This window comes from Schistocerca americana, chromosome 4, assembly GCF_021461395.2.
Source record: "Schistocerca americana isolate TAMUIC-IGC-003095 chromosome 4, iqSchAmer2.1, whole genome shotgun sequence".
Lineage (NCBI taxonomy): Eukaryota > Metazoa > Arthropoda > Insecta > Orthoptera > Acrididae > Schistocerca > Schistocerca americana.
Window position 1 is genome coordinate 613,628,384 of NC_060122.1, and position 24,860 is coordinate 613,653,243.

Sequence of the window (24,860 nt, forward strand, 5' to 3'; positions counted from 1 at the left end):
ACGTGCAGACCGCGTGAGACGACGCTTCATCCAGTCCCAAACATGCTCAATGGGGGACAGATCCGGAGATCTTGCTGGCCAGGGTAGTTGACTTACACCTTCTAGAGCACGTTGGGTGGCACGGGATACATGCGGACGTGCATTGTCCTGTTGGAACAGCAAGTTCCCTTGCCGGTCTAGGAATGGTAGAACGATGGGTTCGATGACGGTTTGGATGTACCGTGCACTATTCAGTGTCCCCTCGACGATCACCAGTGGTGTACGGCCAGTGTAGGAGATCGCTCCCCACACCATGATGCCGGGTGTTGGCCCTGTGTGCCTCGGTCGTATGCAGTCCTGATTGTGGCGCTCACCTGCACGGCACCAAACACGCATACGACCATCATTGGCACCAAGGCAGAAGCGAATCTCATCGCTGAAGACGACACGTCTCCATTCGTCCCTCCATTCACGCCTGTCGCGACACCACTGGAGGCGGGCTGCACGATGTTGGGGCGTGAGCGGAAGACGGCCTAACGGTGTGCGGGAACGTAGACCAGCTTCATGGAGACGGTTGCGAATGGTCCTCGCCGATACCCCAGGAGCAACAGTGTCCCTAATTTGCTGGGAAGTGGCGGTGCGGTCCCCTACGGCACTGCGTAGGATCCTACGGTCTTGGCGTGCATCCGTGCGTCGCTGCGGTCCGGTCCCAGGTCGACGGGCACGTGCACCTTCCGCCGACCACTGGCGACAACATCGATGTACTGTGGAGACCTCACGCCCCACGTGTTGAGCAATTCGGCGGTACGTCCACCCGGCCTCCCGCATGCCCACTATACGCCCTCGCTCAAAGTCCGTCAATTGCACATACGGTTCACGTCCACGCTGTCGCGGCATGCTACCAGTGTTAAAGACTGCGATGGAGCTCCGTATGCCACGGCAAACTGGCTGATACTGACGGCGGCGGTGCACAAATGCTGCGCAGCTAGCGCCATTCGACGGCCAACACCGCGGTTCCTGGTGTGTCCGCTGTGCCGTGCGTGTGATCATTGCTTGTACAGCCCTCTCGCAGTGTCCGGAGCAAGTATGGTGGGTCTGACACACCGGTGTCAATGTGTTCTTTTTTCCATTTCCAGGAGTGTATATTACAATACAGAGTTAAGGATTAATATTTCTATTTGACTGGAATGCTCTCTTTCAAATTCTGAAGGTGGCAGGGGTAAAATACAGGGAGCGAAAGGTTATTTACAATTTGTACAGAAATCAGATGAGAGTTATAAGAGTCGAGGTGCATGTAAGGTAAGCAGTGGTTGGGAAGGGAGTGAGACAGGGTTGTAGCCCGTCCCCGATGTTATTCAATCTGTATATTGAGAAAGCAATAAAGGAAACAAAAGAATAATTCGGAGTAGGTATTAAAATCCATGGAGAAGAAATAAAAACTTTGAGATTCGCTGATGACATTGTAATTGTGTCAGGAGACAGCAAAGGACTTGGAAGAGCAGCTGAACGGAATGAACAGTGTCTTGAAAGGAGGATATAAAATGAACAGCGACAAAAGCAAAAGGGGGATAATGTGTTCAGTTACTTGTATTTGCTCAGTAACCATGTGCGCATGTGTAGGGTAGGGATGAGGTCACGAGTGTCATGTTACAGGGAGTCGGAAGCAGATGCGGCGGTCTGAGAGGCAACGGCACAACACGGGCGGACGAGAACGCCATCGTAGCTGCCCACAACGAACTCCGTAACAGGGTGGCCTCTGGCGCCGAGGGCCGTGGCAGTCCTGGGCCCCAGCCGTCGGCATCCAACATGAACGCTCTGGTGAGTCAACCACTTTCTTCATATGGCGTACCACAGCCGTATCTTTGTTGAAGGACACTTTAATGCCTCCGCCTCGCCGGCCGGTGTGGCCGTGCGGTTCTAGGTGCTTCAGTCTGGAACCGCGTGACCGCTACGGTCGCAGGTTCGAATCCTGCCTCGGGCGTGGATGTGTGTGATGTCCTTAGGTTAGTTAGGTTTAAGTAGTTCTCAGTTCTAGGGGACTGATGACCACAGATGTTAAGTCCCATAGTGCTCAGAGCTATTTGAACCATTTGAAACTGGTAGCGAAAATAGAATAACATCTCAATTGCACGGATGTTTGGGGAATGTCATTGTTAAATAAGCTACAACAGTTGTTGGCCAGTTTGCTGCAGAAGAGCATACAACCGAATCAGTGCATGCATCCAGGCAACATCATATCGACCAGTGGGCTCATATTGTTAAGTTGTTAGTAAATTTCACTCGATTTTGTTATCACGGAAATAATAATATCACGTACCCTCTCAAGCCGTGAACTTTCATTCTCTTCGTTTCCTCTTCCTTTCATGAGTGCTCTTTTTCTTTCAGGTCTTGTACTCTGTAATGAGCAACTCGAAACCGCACCATAATACTCAGAAAATATCCCAGAAAGTCCTTACCCGCTGAGGGCGGCTAGAGGGGCAGCAAACGAAGTAACCAAAAAAGTATAAATGGCGGCGAGAAATTTGGTGTACCGAATAGACCACTGGTAACTACGTTTCCTATGTTTATCAAAAGGAAACTTCACAGTTAGTATGTATTACCAGTTTAAACTTGAGGCAGTGGGGCGTGGACTATTGTTGTGAAAATCATTCTAAAGAACTCACACCTATGATTAGAGAGATATAGCTGGGAAATCCTAGAAAAGAAGGAAAATGAAGCAAATAGATAAGTAAGTCGGATTGAATATTACAATTATTAGTGCTACGAAAATGAAACGATCGTGTTTAGGACATTTGGATAGGAGCAGGATGACAGATGACCAAGAAAGCTCTTTGTTGGATCTACAATATATATATATATATATATATATATATATATATATATATATATATATATATATTTTACTCGATGATAGTTCATAGTAATAGACGGAAAGTCATCGAGTGCGGTTCTAGGTGCTTCAGTCTGGAACCGCGCGACCGCTACGGTCGCAGGTTCGAATCCTGCCTCGGGCATGGATGTGTGTGATGTCCTTAGGTTAGTTAGGTTTAATTAGTTCTAAGTTCTAGGCGACTAATGACCTCAGAAGTTGAGTCGCATAGTGCTCAGAGCCATTTGAACCATTTGGTCAGAGTCAGGCTGACAATGATATACTGTTTCAGGTCTGCAGATATCAAAAGTAATTCTAGGAAACTTCGACCTCTGGAACAACAGAGAAATAAATGAAAATTCGTCACAGAGTGGCCAACAGCATGCCACGGCCCTCGGCTACGTCTCGTGGTTGGAAGAGGCAGCACTAGCAATAGGAGTGGGTGCCGCGACCTTTGACGATTACCATCCCAACAAACGAATCATATCACTCTACCCTCTATTTCGAAACGAGATGCCCCGTTATTGAACCTATTGTCTAATGATCCTCACTCTGGACGGTCTCTCTCTACGCATCTTGTGACTCTTCCTCTGTCTTTAACCAACCCTTCCTGCAACATTGTCTCTGATTTAATTTGAAACTGACCAGAAGTAGGAGATTACTATCCCCACTACATCTGATGTCTCGTGAAGGAACATATCATGCTGAGTTCCATGTAATCAATACAGTTTGATATTTTGCTTTCGGAAAAGTATAACATGGGTTCCAAACCTGCACAACTGACTAATGCTAGTGATACAGACCAATATTCTCATTCCATTACTGTAACTGCTATTCTGCGAAGAGTGTAGACAGGAGCCTGATACATTGAGATTGTTGTAGTGGTATAACAGATGGTCAAGAAGAAGAAACGTATCGTTTATTCATGATGGAGATCCAGAAGGAAATCACTTGTGCTATCAATTCTGGGGCATTGTTCTAATGTTTGGGGTCCCTATGAAAAAGATATTGGAAAGAGAGCAATGATCATAGAACATAAACACACAGTCCTAAGCTACACACTTCTGCACTTAAGTATGCTGTAATGTTAAAGCAGAGTGGTTTCTGATATATTAGTTGTGGAATGCAACTCTGTTAACAACCTAATGCAGGAAATATATTTCCAACACCTGATGTACATTCACCCTGCAAGTTTTCTATCCCACTCGCTGTGGCGATGACTTTAAGATGATTACATTCTACACCAAAGAAAAAGAAAAACATTGATTCTTTGTGATACGTGCACTATATAGGTTTCCAGAGGTGTATAGTGCCCATTGTTGACGGCAGATTAGGATTCGAAAATTACGCTATGCTCGCATCATTCCTATAAAATGTTCGTCAGCAACGGAAAATGCATGAAACAACGACATCTTGTGAGGAAATAGACAAATGCATAGCAGCGGTATTTGACATGTGGAATTACACTCTATGCTGCTGCACTAACTCTGTGAACAGAAAGTAGTCTCTTGCACACATAACAACTATCAAGCAAATGTATACATAGGGATTGAACTACCTTACGAACTCCTGTCACTGACTTAGAATCACTGCAGTTATGGAACTGAAGAATCTATTTATGTCCAAGCTGTGACAGATAAATGGTGCACTTCGCATGTATCTTCATTCTTCTAGAGGAGGGGGCTAAAATTGCTTTCCCATCGGTTTCGTGGATATGATTTCTCACATATGCGTTCTAAGTTCTCTACTGAATGTGGTATGGAGAGGTTTGCTGTGCGAATAATGACCTGCCGCAACATACCCCGCACACTAGAATGTGACATCAGTCTACCTCGCTATAACCACTTTCAACAGATTACACCATCTACTTTCTATCATTCTTTAATGTAGATCTATGTCACTTTAGAAAGCATCCAAGACAGCAGTCAACTTACTGTATTCCTGTCACCGCAGTCTAGATACGGCAAAACGTTGTTACTAACCGTGCAGCAACTGTTCTGTAAGGTGTTTGTTAGCTGGCACTGCATGGTTGTGATTCGTAGAGAGTACAGAGAAGCACATTGTAAATGCCGTTTGTTACAGTTGAAAACTCTTAAACAGTCTTGCACGGGAACAAACACGCGTTCCATTCTGTGGTTGTATATAGCAGTCCACAAGATGGTAATACAATGCTCTGTAACTAAGGAGGACATACAGTTTATCATAGTCACACGGTAGAACACTTTAACAAAATCTATAACGTGGTTGTCAATAACTTTGGAGTCAGACCAGAGCTTGTTATCCAAAGTATATAAATTTCAAATGTAACTGAAGGGGATCACTGGTGTCACCTGCAGGACATTTCGCAGAATCAGCAGCAATGAGTGAAAATGTGAACCGGCCTGGATTCGAACCCTGAGTCTCCTCTTTACTAGCTGGTATTTTAACCATTGCGCCATCCAGGACACGGCATTGTCGTAGACGCGCAGACTGTCTCGGCATGCCTCACAGTCGATCCACATTCCCACCGAGCGCCACGTATCCACAGTCCCTGTCCATTGATTCCATGTTCGCTACTCTGAGATTCCCACAAGAGATCGGGCATATTTGTGCATCCGCTAGGCATATCAGTTATATGAGTGCAATGTGTCTGTTCTTTCGGACATTTCCAGAAGAACAGAATTCATACAAATACATAAATTTATTACTCTACATTTGATACTTTAAACATAGCTGCATTACAGCAACGGTTTCACGTAATACAATTTTAAACAGCCGACCAGTTGCATTGGATAAAGGAATTCTTTACCTAGGTTTCGACAAATATAAATTTGTCTTCTTCAGAAGGTAGCAATTTTACATTAGTAAGGATTAATGTACCATCGGTACATTAGTCCTTACTAATGTAAAATTGCTACCTTCTGAAGAAGACAAATTTATATTTGTCGAAACCTAGGTAAAGAATTTCTTTATCCATTGCAACTGGTCGACTGTTTAAAATTTTATTACTCTACATTTGGTGGTTATCCACGTTAATCAGGCTATTCCAGTAATCTTATCGCTGCCCACCTTTTCCCTGGATCCCAATGCTTCCATGTCGACTTTCTCTCATATTTCTCTTGCTGCCTCACACTAGTTCTCATGTATAAGAATTTTCCTGCTCGAAGCAGACATGTCACTTCTCTCTCATTCACTCTTAATTTTCGCACATTTTGTCGCATTTTCCCTCAATTTTTCCCTCAATTTTTGAGATTTTACCGATGTTATGTCTTTTTTCCACATATTTTCGATATGTTTATACTCATGTTGCTAACGTAAACAGGTTTCATACAGATTTCATACAGATAATATTCGTCAACTTACATAAAATCCTAAGAATTTCCCTCTTACTGATGATCTATGTGTAAGCGTTTCAAATGGGACAAGTAGAAAGGTAATCGAACTACATAGTTAAAAGTATAGTAACCGTCGTATAGTAGCTATATGAGACTCGATGAGTGCTGCAAGCGAAGGATGTAGTAGATACATGAAGTCTGGAAACAGTTCAATGTTCTAAGCCGGTGTACCAGAGAGTGTGTCTGCAGACTCATGTAGTGGTGCAGTGGATGGATACTCAAAGTCTGGAAACAGTCCTGCATGTTGACTTGATTGTCACTGTAAAGTGTAGGAAACTGCAACAGAGAGCTGATCTGTGTGCAGACTGATTTCTCCTTCTGCAGCTTCCTCGATTTTCCATAAGTGTATGCTCTTATTGCTTACCAGGTGTAGTCTGCTAGTTCTGCATACACCATCCAACTCTGAAAAATACTATCAACCCAGCCAGGGTGTCTACAGTGTTTGTGTATCAGCAGGGACAGTATAGTACAGGCCTGGAAAGTCAGTATTCTTACCTTCAGAGGGAAGGAGGAGAGAATGTAAGAGGGGAAGTAAGACTAAGCTGCTTAGGCTCTATCCACACATTGAGGTACAGACACACGCATTGTTTTGGAAAGAGGGTGTTTTTCGATAATTTGTGATGTTATCACAGCGTTTTGTCTTCCTGTAGAACCACAGCTGGGATGCACAAGTAGTGTAACATAGTCCTCGTTATTATTGTCGTTGCTTTTTTTTTTTAGGTAGTTGGTCGCTTATAAGAGGATTACATACACTATGTGATCAAAGGTATCCGGACACCCCCAACAACATACGTTTTTCATATTAGGTGCATTGTGCTGCCACCTAATGCCATGTACACCATATCAGCGACCTCAGTAGTCATTAGATATCATGAGAGAACAGAATGGGGAGCTCCGCGGGACTCACGGACTTCGAACGTGGTCAGGTGATTGGGTGTCACTTGTGTCATACGTCTGTACGCGTGATTTCCACTCTCTTAAACATCCCTAGGTCCACTGTTTCCGATGAGATAGTGAAGTGGAAACGTGAAGGGTCACGTACAGCACAAAAGCGTACAGGCCGACCTCGTCTGTTGATTGACAGAGACCGCCAACAGTTGAAGATGGTCGCAATGTGTAATAGCCAAACATCTATCCAGACCATCACACAGGAATTCCAAATTGCATCAGGATCCACTGCAAGTGCTATGACAGTTAGACAGGAGGTAAGAAAACTTGGATTTCATGATAGTGGCTGCTCATAAGCCACACATCACGCCAGTAAATGCCAAACGACACCTCGCTTGGTGTAAGGAGCGTAAACAATGGTCGACTGAACGGTGGGAAAACGTTGTGTGGAGTGACGAATCACGGTAAACATTGTGGCGATCCGATGGCAGTGTGTGGGTATGGCGAATACTCGGCTAACGTCATCTGTCAGCGGGTGCAGTGCCAACACTAAAATTCGGAGGCGGTGGTGTTATGGTGTGGTTGTGTTTTCCATGGAGGGAGCTAGCACCCCTTGTTGTTTTGCGTGCACTATCACAGCACAGGCCTACATTGATGTTTTAAGCGCCTTCTTGCTTTCCACTGTTGAAATTCATTTCAGAGATAGCGATTGCATCTTTCAACATGATAGAGCACCTGTTCATAATACACGACCTGTGGCGGAGTGGTTACACGACAATAACATCCCTGTAATGGACTGACCTGCACAGAGTCCTGACCTGAATCGTAGAGCACACCTTTGGGATGTTTTTTCAACGCCAACTTCGTGCCACGCCTCACCGACCGACATCGATGTCTCTCCTCAGTGCAGCACTCCGTGAAGAACGGGCTGCCATTCCCCAAGAAACCTTCCAGCGCCTGATTGAACGTATGCCTGCGAGAGTGGAAGCTGTCATCAAGGCTAAGGTTGGGCCAACACCATGTTGAATTCCAGCACTACCGATGGAGGGCGCCACAAACTTGTAAGTCATTTTCAGCCAGGTGTCCGGATACGTTTGATCACATAGTATACCTTTCCTCCTAAGATACAGTGGTACCACTCGTAAAAAATCATGTCTATCCATCCAATGTTTGCTCAATATCTGTTATCATGTTGCTGTCTGGTCCTACCAGCGTTATATTATTGGTGAAGTATTCTGCTCACCATATTGTGTGGAACATGCTAGGTGGATGTATATTTAAGGATTGTTGGATGGTGTTAAGTGCTTATTTTGTATTATATTCAATGCAAGCTTCAATGTTCTCAGATCAATATTCATTCTAGCAAGCGTAAGATCATATCCCGAGTATGAGTTTACACTTATTTAGCTGGCCATTTCATTGATTTTAGTATTGTATTCACTATTTGCACCGTCACAGTATTTGTTTTTTTATAAGTGTGAGACTACACCCTTTACACAATGTGAGGTGAACTCTGTCAGAACAACATTCCTTGTAACAAGCATGATAAGCACTCTTCGAGTATACACGACAGTAATACTTCATGCAGCAAATGCACGTTCATACCTATTCAGTCAATTTTTTAAATAAATGAGCTGACATTATAGCAGTTGAGCTGCTAAGAATAGCAACACATTAGGCAGACATGCAGTGTGCTATTCCACAAGGAACAAGTGATTTCTCCACTGTCTGTTTCTCCGCCGTCTGCACAGCAGGAATCTCATCTTTCCACAGTGTATAGTACACATACACACACACGCACGCACACGCACGCACACACACACACACACACACACACACACACACACACAAAGCTTTTACTCGGTACAGTGGTTCGCCTGAAACCTCTACCAGATAGCCTTCAGACAGTTTACCTGAAGAAGTAGAATAAACGCGAGCGAAGACGGATTATAATGACATGTAGCGGCGGAGGCTAGCGACTGCAGGGCGCTACTCCCCATCTGTTGGGGGCAGAGCGGGTAGATTGGCACACTGTGAAACAACTAGTATAAAGATCCCTGCGTATCTTATTTACGTAGAACGTATTATTTCAGTTTTTTCGTACATGAGACTGATTTTACTTAGCTGGAGATCACTTTCAGACAGTGCCGGCACGTCCAGAACGTTTGAAAACATACTGATGTTGACCATTCGGTTCTTCACACTTGGCGAATAGTCAGGTATTTCGCTATTGTCACAGGGGGCAGTCTTTCCTAGAAATTGTTCCAGGGGGCCAGTAATTCCGAGAAATACGGTTAACGGCTTGCTGAACCGTCTTGTTTGTGAGTCTTTTGTCCATCTGTGACTAATTTCTGCAGACTGGAACCATTATATCACTGCCAACAGGTGGATCTCATCAGGGACAGGATAGGACAGGGCTCCAAAATTGGTATTCATACCTATGGAAGGAGAAGAGGAAGGGGAGGTACGAGAGTATGTAAGACCGGCTCTTAGCTGTTTCACCTGTATCCACACACCGTGGTGAATACACACGTAGGGCTCTGAGCACTATGCGACTTAACATCTGAGGTCATCAGTCGCCTAGAACTTAGAACTACTTATACCTAACTAACCTAAAGACATCACACACATCCATGCCCGAGGCAGGATTCGAACCTACGACCGTAGCGGTCGCTCGGTTCCAGACTGTAGCGTCTAGAACCGCACGGCCACACCGGCCGGCATACGTAGCTGTTGCCACTCTCTCCACGCGAGATCTTCTGGGGTCGGGTTTTGCTGTAGTTGTGTTATTACAATGATCTTTCTCAATTCCCAGTGCTTGTGTTGCATTATGATCCGTTGTTGACAAGTGGTGATTTTCTCACGACAATTTCTATGTGTAATTAGAGTAGTGAAACATTTTCTGTCAATTGTGCTAGCGAGTATTGTCCGTCCTACATTTCAGTGATATTTCGCTGTACTATCCCTTCTTACCATGTATCTGTTTACCAATTACTTAGCAGCCTTTTCACCTGTAGCTCGATAGGAGGAAACTTTTCCTACACTTCACTGATAGTTTGTTGTCCTATCCCTTCTTACCATATATCTGTGTACAATTCCTCAGCAGCTATTTCACTTGTAGATCGGTAGGAGGCAGTTCTTCTGGCAGTGGCCTTAGGACAGTTCTCCACCAATTTCGAGTGGTATTGTGGAGTAGAGCACACAGCAAGGTGAGCATGTACACACGCCTTTCAGGATGGGGAACAAAACCCGTTTCAAGCGTCCTCAGTTGAGTCCCATACACCAAGGCGAGCACCTCTGTTCATTCAGTCTCGGGATAGTGGAGTAGAACGAAAAAAAAAATGGTTCAAATGGCTCTGAGCACTATGGGACTTAACATCTGGGGTCATGAGTCCCCTAGAACTTAGAACTACTTAAACCTAACTAACCTAAGGACATCACACACATCCATGCCCGAGGCAGGATTCGAACCGGCGGTGAAGCGGTCACGCGGTTCCAGATTGAAGGGCCTAGAACCGCACGGCCACACCGGCCGGCTAGTAGAACGAAATTGCCTCCTGCACTGTGAACTGACCAACCATTTCAACAAATACAAACAGCTCCAGCACAGGCAGGAGTCTCTATGAGTTGCAAAATGCATCCTTGTCCATCCTGCTACATCAGCATATTCGTTGAAAATTACTGTTTTTACACTCATCCATTACCACTTTCTTCCATTCCTTCTGTAGGAGGCTACAGACGCAGTCCTCACATATAGTTAGAGGTAATGCACTTATTAAACATCAACATCGCATCAATTGACACATTTCCCAGCAATTTAATTAATATTTAAATAAATAAACAATATGTTGCTCTAATCATCGCCCATTTCATGTCATGAGATCCGTTTCTTTTTTTTTTCAGGAGAGCGTTTTTCTGCCATCTGCCCTAATTTTAACCAGTTATGTTTATTTGTATTTCAGGCGGTACGGCTGTAGGGTAATTACTTTTTTCGGTTTCCCTGCCATAATTTAGGAAACTCACCCAGCAGAATAACAGCTTCAAAAATAAATAAAGTAAATATATAAAGACAGTACCTTATGTCTTCCCTCTCCAGCAGCCCAGTGCAGACAGTCATTTTCTCACCAATTCACAAATAGTTGCAGGGAGGGGAAGTGGGGGAGGGGATAGAGGTAGAGGAAGGGAGGGAAAGTTGGGAGGGGAGAACATCAGCAATGCAACGTTGTCACATTCATCCCCCATGGAGAGGAGGTGGAGGGCCACCCAGGAAGAGCCGCCATCTTGAATAACTTGGGTAACAATACAGACTGTCATCAGTTTGTCTTCCTTCCACTACCTGCCACTCAATCACAATCAGACCCAACTCATTTCAAAACGCGATTCCACACCCGAGATCATCTGTTCATTTGTCGACAACATAATTCAGATTCTCAGCAATCCTTTCATTCTACAAATTCCGTTGGCTCATAACGAACTCGAGATCAAGTGATTACGCTCTGCCAAATTTAGTCAAATAATCAATTGCAGGAAACGAGCGGACGGTGGGCGTCAAAAGCACAAAACCGTTTTAGCTTTTAATCTTCTACCGAACTCCAAGCTACCGAACTGCGATCACGCCTTGGGAAACCAAACAGACTACCAGGCGTACGGCAAACGCCATACTCAACACCAACACCACGGGGCCTCTAGACGATGCCGTTATCGCAATGACCGACAACAAACACTGAGAGCCTCACCAGAGGTATTTAATGCCTCGTAACCCCTCCAGAGGTCGATAACGCCACTAGATAGCAGCGCACGGAACATCACTGACGAAATAGTTCAAATGGCTCTGAGCACTATGGGACTTAACATCTGAGGTCATCAGTCCCCTAGATTTATAACTAACCTAAGGACATCACACATCAATGCTCGAGGCAGGATTCGAACCTGCGACCGCAGCAGCAGCGCGGTTCCGGACTGATGGGCTTAGAACCGCTCGACCACAGCGGCCGGCACATCACTGACGAACGGATGGCAAAACAGGCAGGGGAACTATGCACTCGGTGGTTACGGCGGGAATTCAAAAGTGCCGGAGAGGAAATCAACCTGCACAACGGGAAAAGTGGGAAGCAATGAAGAGCGGTGGCAGGGAAAACAGGACTTCTGGCAAAGAGAGAAGAGGGTTACAAACACAAAATGAAATAGGGGTAATGCAGGAGTAAATCTAATAATGAGTGAGAAAACAGGATTGCGGTAATTTACTACGGACAGCATTGTGAACGTATCACCGTATCTAAGAAAGACACGAAGCCAACTCCAACCACATTAGTGCAAGTTTATATGCTTACTAGATCCGCATTTAATGAAGAGGCTGAGAGAGAGTATGATGAGATGTACGAAATTATTCAGAGAGTTAAGGGAGAGAAAATTTTAATTGTGATGGGGACTGGAATCCGAAATAGGAAAATTAAGAGAAGGGAACATTGTAGGAGAATATGGACTGTAAAAACGGAATAAAAAAGGAACCCACCAGATAAGTTTCTGCAAACAGCATAATTTAAACATTAATAACACTTGTTTTAAGAATCGCGTAAAAATGGTGTTTACGTGGAAGACACCTGGTAACTCTGGAAGGTTTTGGACATTATGTAATGATAAGGTAAAGATTTCGAAAATAGATTTTAAGCTGTAAGGCAATTCCACTGGCAGATGTAGACACTGACCATAATATATTTGTTACGAAATGTAAGTTAAAGCTTAAGGAACTGCAAATAAGTAGGACATTGGATCTTGATAGGTTGAAAGAACCAGATATTATTGCGCGTGTCAGAGGGGGCATTAGGCAACGTTTGGCTGAAACAGAGCAAGAGAATTCAGTAGAGGACAAATAGATAGCTGTGAAAGATGAAGTAGTGCATGCACCAGATAAACACATAAGTAAATAGACGACGTCTAGCAGAAACCTTTGGATTACAAACAAGATATTTAAGTTAACTGACGAAAGAAGAAAATATGAAAATGCAGCAAAAGAAGCAGGCGAAAGGGAATAAGACGCCTAAAAAGCGAGACTACCAGGAAATGCAAAATGGCTGAGCATGAATGACTAGAGTACAAATGCGAGGCTACAGAAGTGCGTATAACTGAGGGATAGGTAGTACCGCCTATAGGAAGATGAAAGAGACCATTGGAGAAGAGAGGAGCAACTGTATGAATATTAAGAGCTCAGATGGCAAACCATTACTAAGTAAAGAAGGGAAGTTAAGGTGGAAGGAATACGTAGAGTGGCTCTACAAGGGAGATGAACTTGAACACAATATTATAGACAGGGAAGAGGAATAAGATGGAGATGTGATGGGAGATACGATACTCCGAGAATAATTTGAAGGAGCAGTGAAAGATTAAGTGGTAGCAAGGTCCCTGGAGTAGACGACATGCTCTCTGAACTATTGAGATCCTTGGGCGAACCAGTCACAATAAAACTACTACTCCCGGTGCGAAAGATATATGGGACAGGCGAAATACCCTCAGACGAATGTAATAATTCCAGTATCAAAGAAAGCGGGTGCTGACAAGTGTGAATATTACCGAACTATAAGTTTCATAAGTCACCGTTACAAAATAGTGACACAAATTATTTACAGAAGAATGGCAAAACTAGCAGAATTCGATTTCGAAAACGATCAATTTTGGTTCCGGAGAAGTGGAGGAAGACGCGGGGCAATAGTGACCCCATCACTTATCTTAGAATATAAGTTAAAGGGAGGTAAATCTACGTTTATATCATTTGTAGACTTAGAGAAAGCTTTTGACATTTTGGACCAGAGTACACTACTAGAAAATCTCTGGATATGGGGGATAAAATACAGGGGACGGAATGATTGTATACAACTCGTACAGAAAGCGGATGGCTGGAAGGACATGAAAGGGAAGCAGTAGTTGGTAAGACAGTGAAATAGGTTTGCAGCCTATCCCCAATGTTATTCGATATGTACATTGCACCTGCGGTAAAGGAAACTAAAGAAAAATTTGGGAAGAAAATTAAAATTCAGGGAGTAGAAATAAAAATTTTGTTGTTTGCCGATGACACTGTAATTCTCTCAGAGTCAGTAGAGGACTTGGAAGACCACCTGAACGAAATGATAGTGTCTTGAAAAGAGGATATAAGGTGAGCATCAACAAAAGTAAAGCAGGGATAATGAATTGTAGTCGAATTAAGTGAGACAATGTTAAGAGAATTGGACTTGGAAATGATGCAATGAAAGTAGGAGATGAGTTTTGTTATTTGAGCAGTAATATAGCCGATGATGGTAAAGTAGAGTGGTTATGAAATGCAGATTGGCTGTAGCAAGAAAAGCATATCTGAAAAAGAGAAATCTGTTAAAATTTAACGTAAATTTAATTGTTAGGAAGTCTTTCGTGTAGTTATTTTTCTAGAGTGTAGCCTTATATGGAAGTGAAGCGAGGACGATAAGCATTTCAGACAAGAAGAAAAGATAGAGCTTTTGAACACGGTGCTATACAAGAATGCCGAAGATTAGATGGGTATATCACGAAACTAATAAGGAGATACTCAATCGAATTAGCGAGAAAAGAGATTTAAGGCACAACTTGAGTAAAAGAAGGTTGGGGTTGTTTTGGGGAAGGAGACCGGACAGTGAGGTCATCGGTCTCATCGGATTGGGGAAGGATCGGGAAGGAAGTCGGCCGTGCCCTGTCAGAGGAACCATCCCGGCATTTGCCTGGAGTGATTTAGGGAAATCACGGAAAACCTAAATCAGGATGGCCGGACGCGGGATTGAATCGTCGTCCTCCCGAATGCGAGTCCATGTCCAACCACTGCACCACCTCGCTCGGTGGTAAAAGAAGGGATTGGGTTGATAGGACACATTCTGTGGTATCAAGGAATCGTCAGTTTGGCACTGGAAGGAAATATGGAAGGTAAAGATTATAGAAGGAAACCAAGGTATGAATACAGCAAGCAGGTTGGAGTAGTTAGTCGGAGATGAAGCGGCTATTCAGATTTTAATTTTCCGTAATTTCCCTAAACTGCTGTAGGAAAAAGCCGGGATGGCTCCTTTGAAATAGAACGGCTGATTTCCTTTTCCATCCTTCCTTATTCCCATCTATGTGGCTTGGAAACTAATACCCTCTTCGTATTGGATCACAGGGCGCAGGTGTAGTGCTATGGTAGATTAAGGAAAGAAGGCTGTAGCGCCACTCTACTGAAATCGTAGACAACTACAGAATATTTTAAACACGCATAATTTGAGAAGGAAAGACCACAATTACAGCAATAAAGTAAAGAAAGGCTTTGAAATCTGTGGCAAAATGCCTGGATGCAAGATAGTGATTATAGGACCGGGAGAAAACTCTCAGTCAGGCAAGAAAAACTGCACACACAAATTATTACAGAACACTTACGAAAGGAAGGAATAAAATATGTAAGTAAGGGCGAGCGAGAGAGGTACAGTCTACTGGTGGCACACGAAAGTAGGAGGAGGCAGATTTCCTCATCGGTGGTCTAAATATCCAGTGGTTCTGCTGCGTACGCAATTATGAATGCCATCGTAATTTCAGATGGTCAGATTATCGCAACTAGTACTGCATACAGACCTTCTTCTCTCCTCTGGGTGGGTTCGGCCGGGTGGCCGAGCGGTTCTAGGCGCTTCAGTCCGGGACCGCGCGACCGCTACGGTCGCAGGTTCGAATCCTGCTTCGGGCATGGATGTGTGTGATGTCCTTAGGTTAATTAGGTTTAAGTAGTTCTAAGTTCTAGGGGACTGATGACCTCAGATGTTAAGCACCATAGTGCTCAGAGCCAATTGAACCATTTCTCCCCTGGTTGTTGCCGAGTTTCAGCAGGCTTGCTATTCCTCCTGTCCGGTCTCGTAAACTGACATACGGCCGGGAGAGCGGCGTGCTGACCACACGCCTCTCCATATCCCCATCCCGAGACACCTGTGGGCTGAGGATGACACGGCGGCCGGTCGGTACCGTTGGGCCTTCCAAGGCCTGTTCGGTCGGAGTTTAGTTTTTTAGTTTTGCTATTCCTCCTGTATCTTCTCTGGTTGTGTTGTTATCTTCACGTTTCTTGTTGTCGACATGTTGCGCGTCTCTAGTTGATTGTCTGTTCCTTGCGAGCAATGCCAGCAAGGTGTGTTGTCTTTACTGATCCCCGGCGCGAACGTCAGAGGGAGAAACAGCTGTGGTAGCTAGCGTGGCTGCCTGAGCAGCCGGCGTCACCGTCTCGACGACTCGCTGAAGCATCTCGGCGAGGTGTGCGACTCGTTCTACAGCCACAGTGAGAGTCGAGACAAGTGCAGCCAGGTGGCTAGTAGCGACAGTGACTGCCTATGCGCCATCACGAGCAGCACCCACTGTTTGACGACCGACGGTCTTCACTAAGTAATCTGCTGTTGTTCACAGTTACACACGAGCCAGGAAAACACCCTAATCGTCTTTGGTTTCAAGTACGATTGGCAGTGGTTTCAGGTCAGTTAGCTTAGTTGTAGGTGGTACTTGGGAACTGGCCACCTCTTCGTTTGCATCAAAATTTGCCTGCTGTTTCTGCGGATGTTCCAGCGTGGGATCGTTATCTTTCGTCGCTATGAAGCGTTTGGCAGTTGTCTTTATCGGAGCACAGGCTTTCTTGGCTGGTGCGTAACGAACCGCACGCATCTTCTTCACCTTGGTCCAACCATCTTTTCCACCTGCGGCTGACTAGTGGAAGGAGGCGCGCTTGGTCGCCACACACGTCCACGCTCATCCCACCACTATCGTGTCAGCCACAGCCCTCTTCTTCCTGGCAGTTGTGGGCACCGCAATTGGTCGCGGGTCGGCCGCAATGGTCGAGCGGTTCTAGGCGCTTCAGTCCGGAACCGCGCTGCTGCTACGGTCGCAGGTTCGAATCCTGCCTCGGGCATGTATGTGTGTGATGTCTTAAGGTTGGTTAGATTTAAGTATTTCTAAGTCTAGGGGGGGGGGGGGGGCGGGTATGAATTATTGCCGTGGTCTAGGGGTAGCGTCTTTGATTCATAATCGAAACGTTTCCGGTCCCGGGTTCGATCCCCGCCACTGCCTAAATTTTGATAAATAATCAGCATTGGCGGCCGAAGACTTCCGGCATAAGAAGTCAGCCTCATTGTCAAGGGCGGAGGAGCGGATAGAGGTTCAGGGCACTCTCTTGTCCTAGGGGTGGGAAATTGCCCCTAAAGGCGGAAGAATCAGCAATGATCAACGACATGAGGATGCAGAAGGCAATGGAAACCACTGCATTAAAGACACGTAACGTGTATCCACAGGACATGTGGCCTGTAATTGAAGAAGTGTCATGATGATCTCTCCATTGGCAAAAGATTCCGGAATAGTCCCCCATTCGGATCTCCGGGAGGGGACTGCCAAGGGTGAGGTTACCATGAGAAAAAGATTGAATAATCAACGAAAGGATAACGTTCTACGATTCGGGGCGTGGAATGTCAGAAGCTTGAACGTGGTAGGGAAACTAGAAAATCTAAAAAGGGAAATGCAATGGCTCAATCTAGATATAGTAGGGGTCAGTGAAGTGAAGTGGAAGGAAGACAAGGATTTCTGGTCAGATGAGTATCGGGTAAAATCAACAGCAGCAGAAAATGGTATAGCACGTGTAGGATTCGTTATGAATAGGAAGGTAGGGCAGAGGGTGTGTTACTGTGAACAGTTCAGTGACCGGGTTGTTCTAATCAGAATCGACAGCAGACCAACACCGACAACGATAGTTCAGGTATACATGCCGACGTCGCAAGCTGAAGATGAACAGATAGAGAAAGTGTATGAGGATGTTGAAAGGGTAATGCAGTATGTAAAGGGGGACGAAAATCTAATAGTCATGGGCGACTGGAATGCAGTTGTAGGGGAAGGAGTAGAAGAAAAGGTTACAGGAGAACATGGGCTTGTGACAAGGAATGAAAGAGGAGAAAGACTAATTGAGTTCTGTAACACGTTTCAGCTAGTAATAGCGAATACCCTGTTCAAGAATCACAAGAGGAGGAGGTATATTTGGAAAAGGCCGGGAGATACGGGAAGTTTTCAATTAGATTACATCATGGTCAGACAGAGATTCCGAAATCAGATACTGGACTGTAAGGCGTACCCAGGAGCAGATATAGACTCAGATCACAATATAGTAGTGATGAAGAGTAGGCTGAAGTTCAAGACATTAGTCAGGAAGAATCAATACGTAAAGAAGTGGGATACGGAAGTACTAAGGAATGACGAGATACGTTTGAAGTTCTCTAACGCTATAGATACAGCAATAAGGAGTAGCGCCGTAGGCAGTACAGTTGAAGAGGAATGGACATCTCTAAAAAGGGCCATCACAGAAGTTGGGAAGGAAAACATAGGTACAAAGAAGGTAGCTGCGAAGAAACCATGGGTAACAGAAGAAATACTTCAGTTGATTGATGAAAGGAGGAAGTACAAACATGTTCCGGGAAAATCAGGAATACAGAAATACAAGTCGCTGAGGAATGAAATAAATAGGAAGTGCAGGGAAGCTAAGACGAAATGGCTGCAGGAAAAATGTGAAGACACCGAAAAAGATATGATTGTCGGAAGGACAGACTCAGCATACAGGAAGGTCAAAACAACCTTTGGTGACATTAAAAGCAACGGTGGTAACATTAAGAGTGCAACGGGAATTCCACCGTTAAATGCAGAGGAGAGAGCAGATAGGTGGAAAGAATACACTGAAAGACTCTATGAGGGTGAAGATTTGTCTGATGTGATAGAAGAAGAAACAGGAGTCGATTTAGAAGAGATAGGGGATCCAGTATTAGAATCGGAATTTAAAAGGGCTTTGGAGGACTTACGGTCAAATAAGGCAGAAGGGATAGATAACATTCAATCAGAATTTCTAAAATAATTGGGGGAAGTGGCAACAAAACGACTATTCACGTTGGTGTGTAGAATATATGAGTCTGGCGACATACCATCTGACTTTCGGAAAAGCATCATCCACACAATCCCGAAGACGGCAAGAGCTGACAAGTGCGAGAATTATCGCACAATCAGCTTAACAGTTCGTGCATCGAAGCTGCTTACAAAAATAATATACAGAAGAATGGAAAAGAAAATTGAGAATGCGCTAGGTGAAGATCAGTTTGGCTTTAGGAAAAATAAAGGGACGAGAGAGGCAATTCTGACGTTACGGCTAATAATGGAAGCAAGGCTAAAGAAAAATCAAGACACTTTCATAGGATTTGTCGACCTGGAAAAAGCGTTCGACAATATAAAATGGTGCAAGCTGTTCGAGATTCTGAAAAAAGTAGGGGTAAGCTATAGGGAGAGACGGGTCATATACAATATGTACAACAACCAAGAGGGAATAATAAGAGTGGACGATCAAGAACGAAGTGCTCGTATTAAGAAGGGTGTAAGACAAGGCTGTAGCCTTTCGCCCCTACTCTTCAATCTGTACATCGAGGAAGCAATGATGGAAATAAAAGAAAGGTTCAGGAGTGGAATTAAAATACAAGGTGAAAGGACATCAATGATACGATTCGCTGATGACATTGCTATCCTGAGTGAAAGTGAAGAAGAATTAAATGATCTGCTGAACGGAATGAACAGTCTAATGAGTACACAGTATGGTTTGAGAGTAAATCGGAGAAAGACGAAGGTAATGAGAAGTAGTAGAAACGAGAACAGCGAGGAACTTAACATCAGGATTGATGGTCACGAAGTCAGTGAAGTTAAGGAATTCTGCTACCTAGGCAGTAAAATAACCAATGACGGACGGAGCAAGGAGGACGTCAAAAGCAGACTCGCTGTGGAAAAGAAGGCATTTCTGGCCAAGAGAAGTCTACTAATATCAAATACCGGCCTTAATTTGAGGAAGAAATTTCTGAGGATGTACGTCTGGAGTACAGCATTGTATGGTAGTGAAACATGGACTGTGGGAAAACCGGAACAGAAGAGAATCGAAGCATTTGAGATATGGTGCTATAGACGAATGTTGAAAATTAGGTGGACTGATAAGGTAAGGAATGAGGAGGTTCTATGCAGAATCGGAGAGGAAAGAATATGTGGAAAACACTGATAAGGAGAAGGGACAGGATGATAGGACATCTGCTAAGACATGAGGGAATGACTTCCATGGTACTAGAGGGAGCTGTAGAGGGCAGAAACTGTAGAGGAAGACAGAGATTGGAATACGTCAAGCAAATAATTGAGGACGTAGGTTGCAAGTGCTACTCTGAGATGAAGAGGTTAGCACAGGAAAGGAATTCGTGGCGGGCCGCATCAAACCAGTCAGTAGACTGATGATAAAAAAAAAAATAAAAAAGTCTAGGGGACTGATGACCTCTGATGTTAAGTCCCATAGTGCTTAGAGCCATTTGAATTAGAATTGATCGCGGTTTCTTGCTCGCGGTGGGTACTTCCGACTAGGAGCGACCTAGTTCTTCTTTATCTAGGCGGAAGAGTGCCGACGCCGTCTCTCTTCTTATTCACACCTTCTTTGAAACGCTGGAGTTGCGGGTACGTCGCAGGACGAGTGCTCTCTACGTCGCTGCTCTTCTGTGGAGAGACGTCTACGTCCAAGTGCGTTATAACGGGCCGTTTCACCTCTTCGATAGGCGGTCTGCCACACCCTTCAGTTGGTTCAGCGCCTCATTTAAACAGCGGGTGCTCCACATATGAAAGTACAATATAGAAGGAACAGGTATATTAAGTTATGTTACTTAGTTGCAAGAGTGTACACAGCATCTGAGTTGGGGAAGTAGTGGGGACAGGGGAGGAGGCGGTAGAGCAATTCATATTAATTTCATGGTGAGTGGTAAAGTAGTTTTGAAGGTTCACGACAAATGGTTCTGGGTACATATTATTCATTACATGTACCGCATTTCTTTAAAATGACACTAAAGTCTATGTGGTGGGTCATGGTGCGAATTCAGCTTGTGATAAGAAAAACGGAAAAAAAGACCTCATCCCCACATGCTGGCTCTAATGGGCCAATTGGGACCGACCACTGTGTCATCCTTCGCCGATGACATCATTGGGTGAGGTCTGGAGTGCCATAGAGTAGGCACGCTTCACTCCTGGCCGTTATCAGCTCCTTTGACACCGGAGACAATACTTCTTACTCAAGTAGCTACACCTCAACTGGCATCACAGAACTGACAAGGGGACTGCCTGTTCGTCCACATTGACGGAATATGCAGAACTTGGCTAAAAGCGAAAGTGACAGAAGCGGGAGCTGCAGTTGGCCAAATGGTTAGAAAAAAAGTACGATTTCTGGCGCGGGTCGGGCGAGGCATGATCCATTTATGTCAACAGTTCCCAGGCAGCGGTTTGCGCAGCGGAAAGAGTACCGAACAGTCATCCGAGGGTCGTGGGGCCGAGTCCCTACGCGGAAAAGTTTTTATTTTAAATTTCTACGTTACCTACATCTACATCTACATGATTACTCTGCTATTCACAATACAGTGCCTGGCAGAGGGTTCAATGAACCACCTTCAAGCTGTCTCTCTACCGTTCCACTCTCGAACGGCCTCGGCCGGTGTGGCCGAGCGGTTCTAGGCGTTTCAGTCTGTAACCGCGCGGCCGCTACGGTCGCAGGTTCGAATCCTGCCTCGGGCATGGATGTGTGTGATGTCCTTAGGTTAGTTCGGTTTAAGTAGTTCTAAGTTCTAGGGGGCTGATGACCTCAGAAGTCCCATAGTGCTCAGAACCATTTTAACCATTTCTGGATCGGCACGCGGGATAAACGAGCACTTAAATTTTTCTGTGCGACCCCTGATTTCTCTTATTTTAACTACACTGCAAATAAATCGAAATTCTCAGTGTAGTGTATTTCTTAATATTTTCATAAAAAGCATGAAAACGAAAGGCAAATGAAAGATTTGGGATAGTAAATAAATTTCCACGAATGGATTGCACTTACAGCGTCCATGAGGGTTCTGCAAATAGCTTTCCAAGAAGGGTTGTAATTAAAGCGACAGCACTTCGCGTTCCATTACTTTAATTTTGACCTACGAGCAGCGTTACGCTTTGTTTGCTGCAAACTGTGAGATGAAAGCGAACCTTTGGTCAATGCAAGCAAAACTCGTTTTTCTATAGAAACAACTGCGTAATTATAAAAAGCAGCGTTTATATCATGTGCAAGATACCGAGAAAATTACTGCTCGCCCTGTTTTACGATGGGTATAATCCCAGGACGTGTAATTCATCAACAGTAGAATAACAAAAGGATTTAATTTCATAGGCCAACTTGTCGTGTACGCCTTACAATCTTTTACTGGAAATTTATTTCTGAAGTCCTCGTGGTAACGGACAGCGCACTCCCTTCTGGGAAATTTATTTGCTACCCCAAATTTTCCTTTGCCTTATCTTTGCATGCCTTTTATGAAAACATTAAGAAATACAGTATGTCGAACATTTCGGTTTATGTGTAGTGCAAGTAACTTAAGTTTAAAAGAAAAAGAAAAACTGTCTACTTAGGGACTTGACCCAACGAACCTCGGATTATCGTTCTGCTCTCTTCCCGCTGCTTGGGAACCACGGTAACATAAATGGCTCATACCTCGCCCGATTCGCATAAAAAACTATGTTTTTGATACCGTACCTTCAGCGGTAAAAACGAAATCCTTGTATGATCACTTCGTAGTACGTCTGTCTGTCCATCTGTCCGACTGGTAAACACTTCTTCTTAGGACCGGGTGGGCGTTCCAATTTGAAATTTATGTCACATACTCAGGCCTACGGTCCCTAGGCGATGTAAAAAACTTAAGCGTGCAAGTCAGTTCAGTCAAAAGATATGACCATTTAGGTCACATATTACGATATCGCAAACTCACCCATCGAAAGTTATAATGTACTTTCCGTTAACCTAGAATCATGAGATTTGGCAAAAAGAAAGGTTTCACAATACAAGTAAAGGGAAAAATCCGAAAAGTGTCAGTATGTTCGTGGAGGTACGTAACGTCTATGCAACCAAATGACGGTAGTTTGTTTACTGCCATGCGCGTTTCGCTTCTTTTATTTGGGAAGCATCATCTTTCGCCTGAAATTAATATTCATATAAATAGGGCTGCGCGCTGACCATCTGCAGACGAATTCACCGAAAGACAAAAGGTGATTTTGTTTAATACCAGACTTACGCACTAGACAACCAAGAAATTTCTATATAAAAATTCTCGCGTGGAAAGATCCAATTATAAGTTTTTGCCCATGCTTATTACTGAGTTTTACCCAAACAATATCGAACTCTGGAAACATCCCCCAGGCTGTGGCAAAGCCATGTCTCCGCAATATCCTTTCTTTCAGGAGTGCTAGTTCTGCAAGTTTCGAAGGAGAGCTTAGTTTGGAAAGTAGGAGACAAGGTACCGGCGGAAGTAAAACTGTGGGAACGGGTCGTGAATCGTGCTTGAGTAGCTCAGATGGTAGAGTGCTTGCCCGCGGAAGGCAAAGGTCCCGTGTCCGAGTCTCGGTCCAGCACACAGTTTTAATCTGCCAGGAAGTTTCAATATCGGATGCAGCTTCAGTTTCTGTCTCGGTAGATCTGCGTTTCTTGCCTGCTACCACGAGTACACTACCTCTATTATCCATTGCATGTACTTTCGTTATGTTGTTGTTGATATGGTCAGGAGCCCGAAGACTGGTCTGACGCAGCTCTACACTAGTCTATCACGTGAACAGTGCACAAGTAGTGACTTTGAGGGATTCATATTAAATGTGTTAACAACTTTAAAAGAACCAACAAACCGATACAACCATGATATGTACATACGTCAGAAGATGACTGCGAGGTTAGAGGCGCCATGTCACGGATCGCACGGCCCCTCCCGCCGGAGGTTCGAGTCCTCTATCGGGCATGGGTGTGTGTGTGTTGTTCGCAGCATAAGTTAGTTTAAGTAGTGTTTAAGTCTAGGAACCACTGACCTCAACAGTATGGTATCTTAGGAATTCACACACATTTGAACATCAGAGGATGCTTAGATTTTGACAGGTGATGAAGTGTAGTTATACCACGGTACGACGGCCATAAGTACGAAATTTCAATAGTGCAAAGAAATGACTCTTGCAGTCAAAGGCGACTGTGACGTCTTTTACATAATATTACGTGAATGTGAACCCCAACCAAGAGAAGTACTTCCCACGTTGTTTCTTCGACGAACAAGTTAAACGGCGGCGATTACACTCTTCGTAACACGACTGGTATATCTTGCATTTTTATTACTCTCATTTCGATTTGGTATATGTTGTAGATTATTCGTCTGTCTCTGCATTTCAGCCTCATATTCTTATTTCACGTTACTTTGCCGAAGCCTTTCTCTAGAATTACAAAATTTTAGGAAGTTATTTATCTTCAAATTTCCTTCTCTTATTAAATGGAGAATTTAATCATTTTATTTAACTAATCATTACAACTTGTATACATACAGGTCAGCTAAAAGAAAATAAAACAGTCTGTAACTTTCTATAGTGTATAATAACTTACACAATATAATTTCGTTTGGTAGCTGTTTCCAGAAGGATAACAACTTCCTGCCAGTTCATTAATTATTAAGACAATAACGCAACAGTAACAGTTTAATTAAAGTTATTGCTCTTGTCATTTCAGAGTTGTCTTCCTATCTTTGATACTAAATGCAAGTATGCCGCCAGGTGGTATTTCATTCACAGATTTTAGGATTCCGTACCTCAATCGGTAAAGACGGAACCCGTATAAGATCTCTTTGTTGTCCGTCCGCTTGTCTGTCCGACTATCAAGAACCCCTTTTTCTCGGAAA

At 44.2% G+C, this 24,860-nt stretch overlaps 1 protein-coding gene across 1 annotated transcript in view; it reads left to right on the forward strand.

Annotated features, from left to right (window-relative positions):
* The first annotated feature begins 1,623 nt into the window (after window positions 1-1,623).
* The window catches only part of LOC124613657 (venom allergen 3-like), an 89,206-nt gene continuing 65,969 nt past the window's right edge, over window positions 1,624-24,860 (forward strand). The window contains exon 1 of the mRNA XM_047142373.1: window positions 1,624-1,797. Coding sequence (XP_046998329.1) covers window positions 1,624-1,797 — 174 coding nt within the window. The remainder of the gene's footprint in view (window positions 1,798-24,860) is intronic.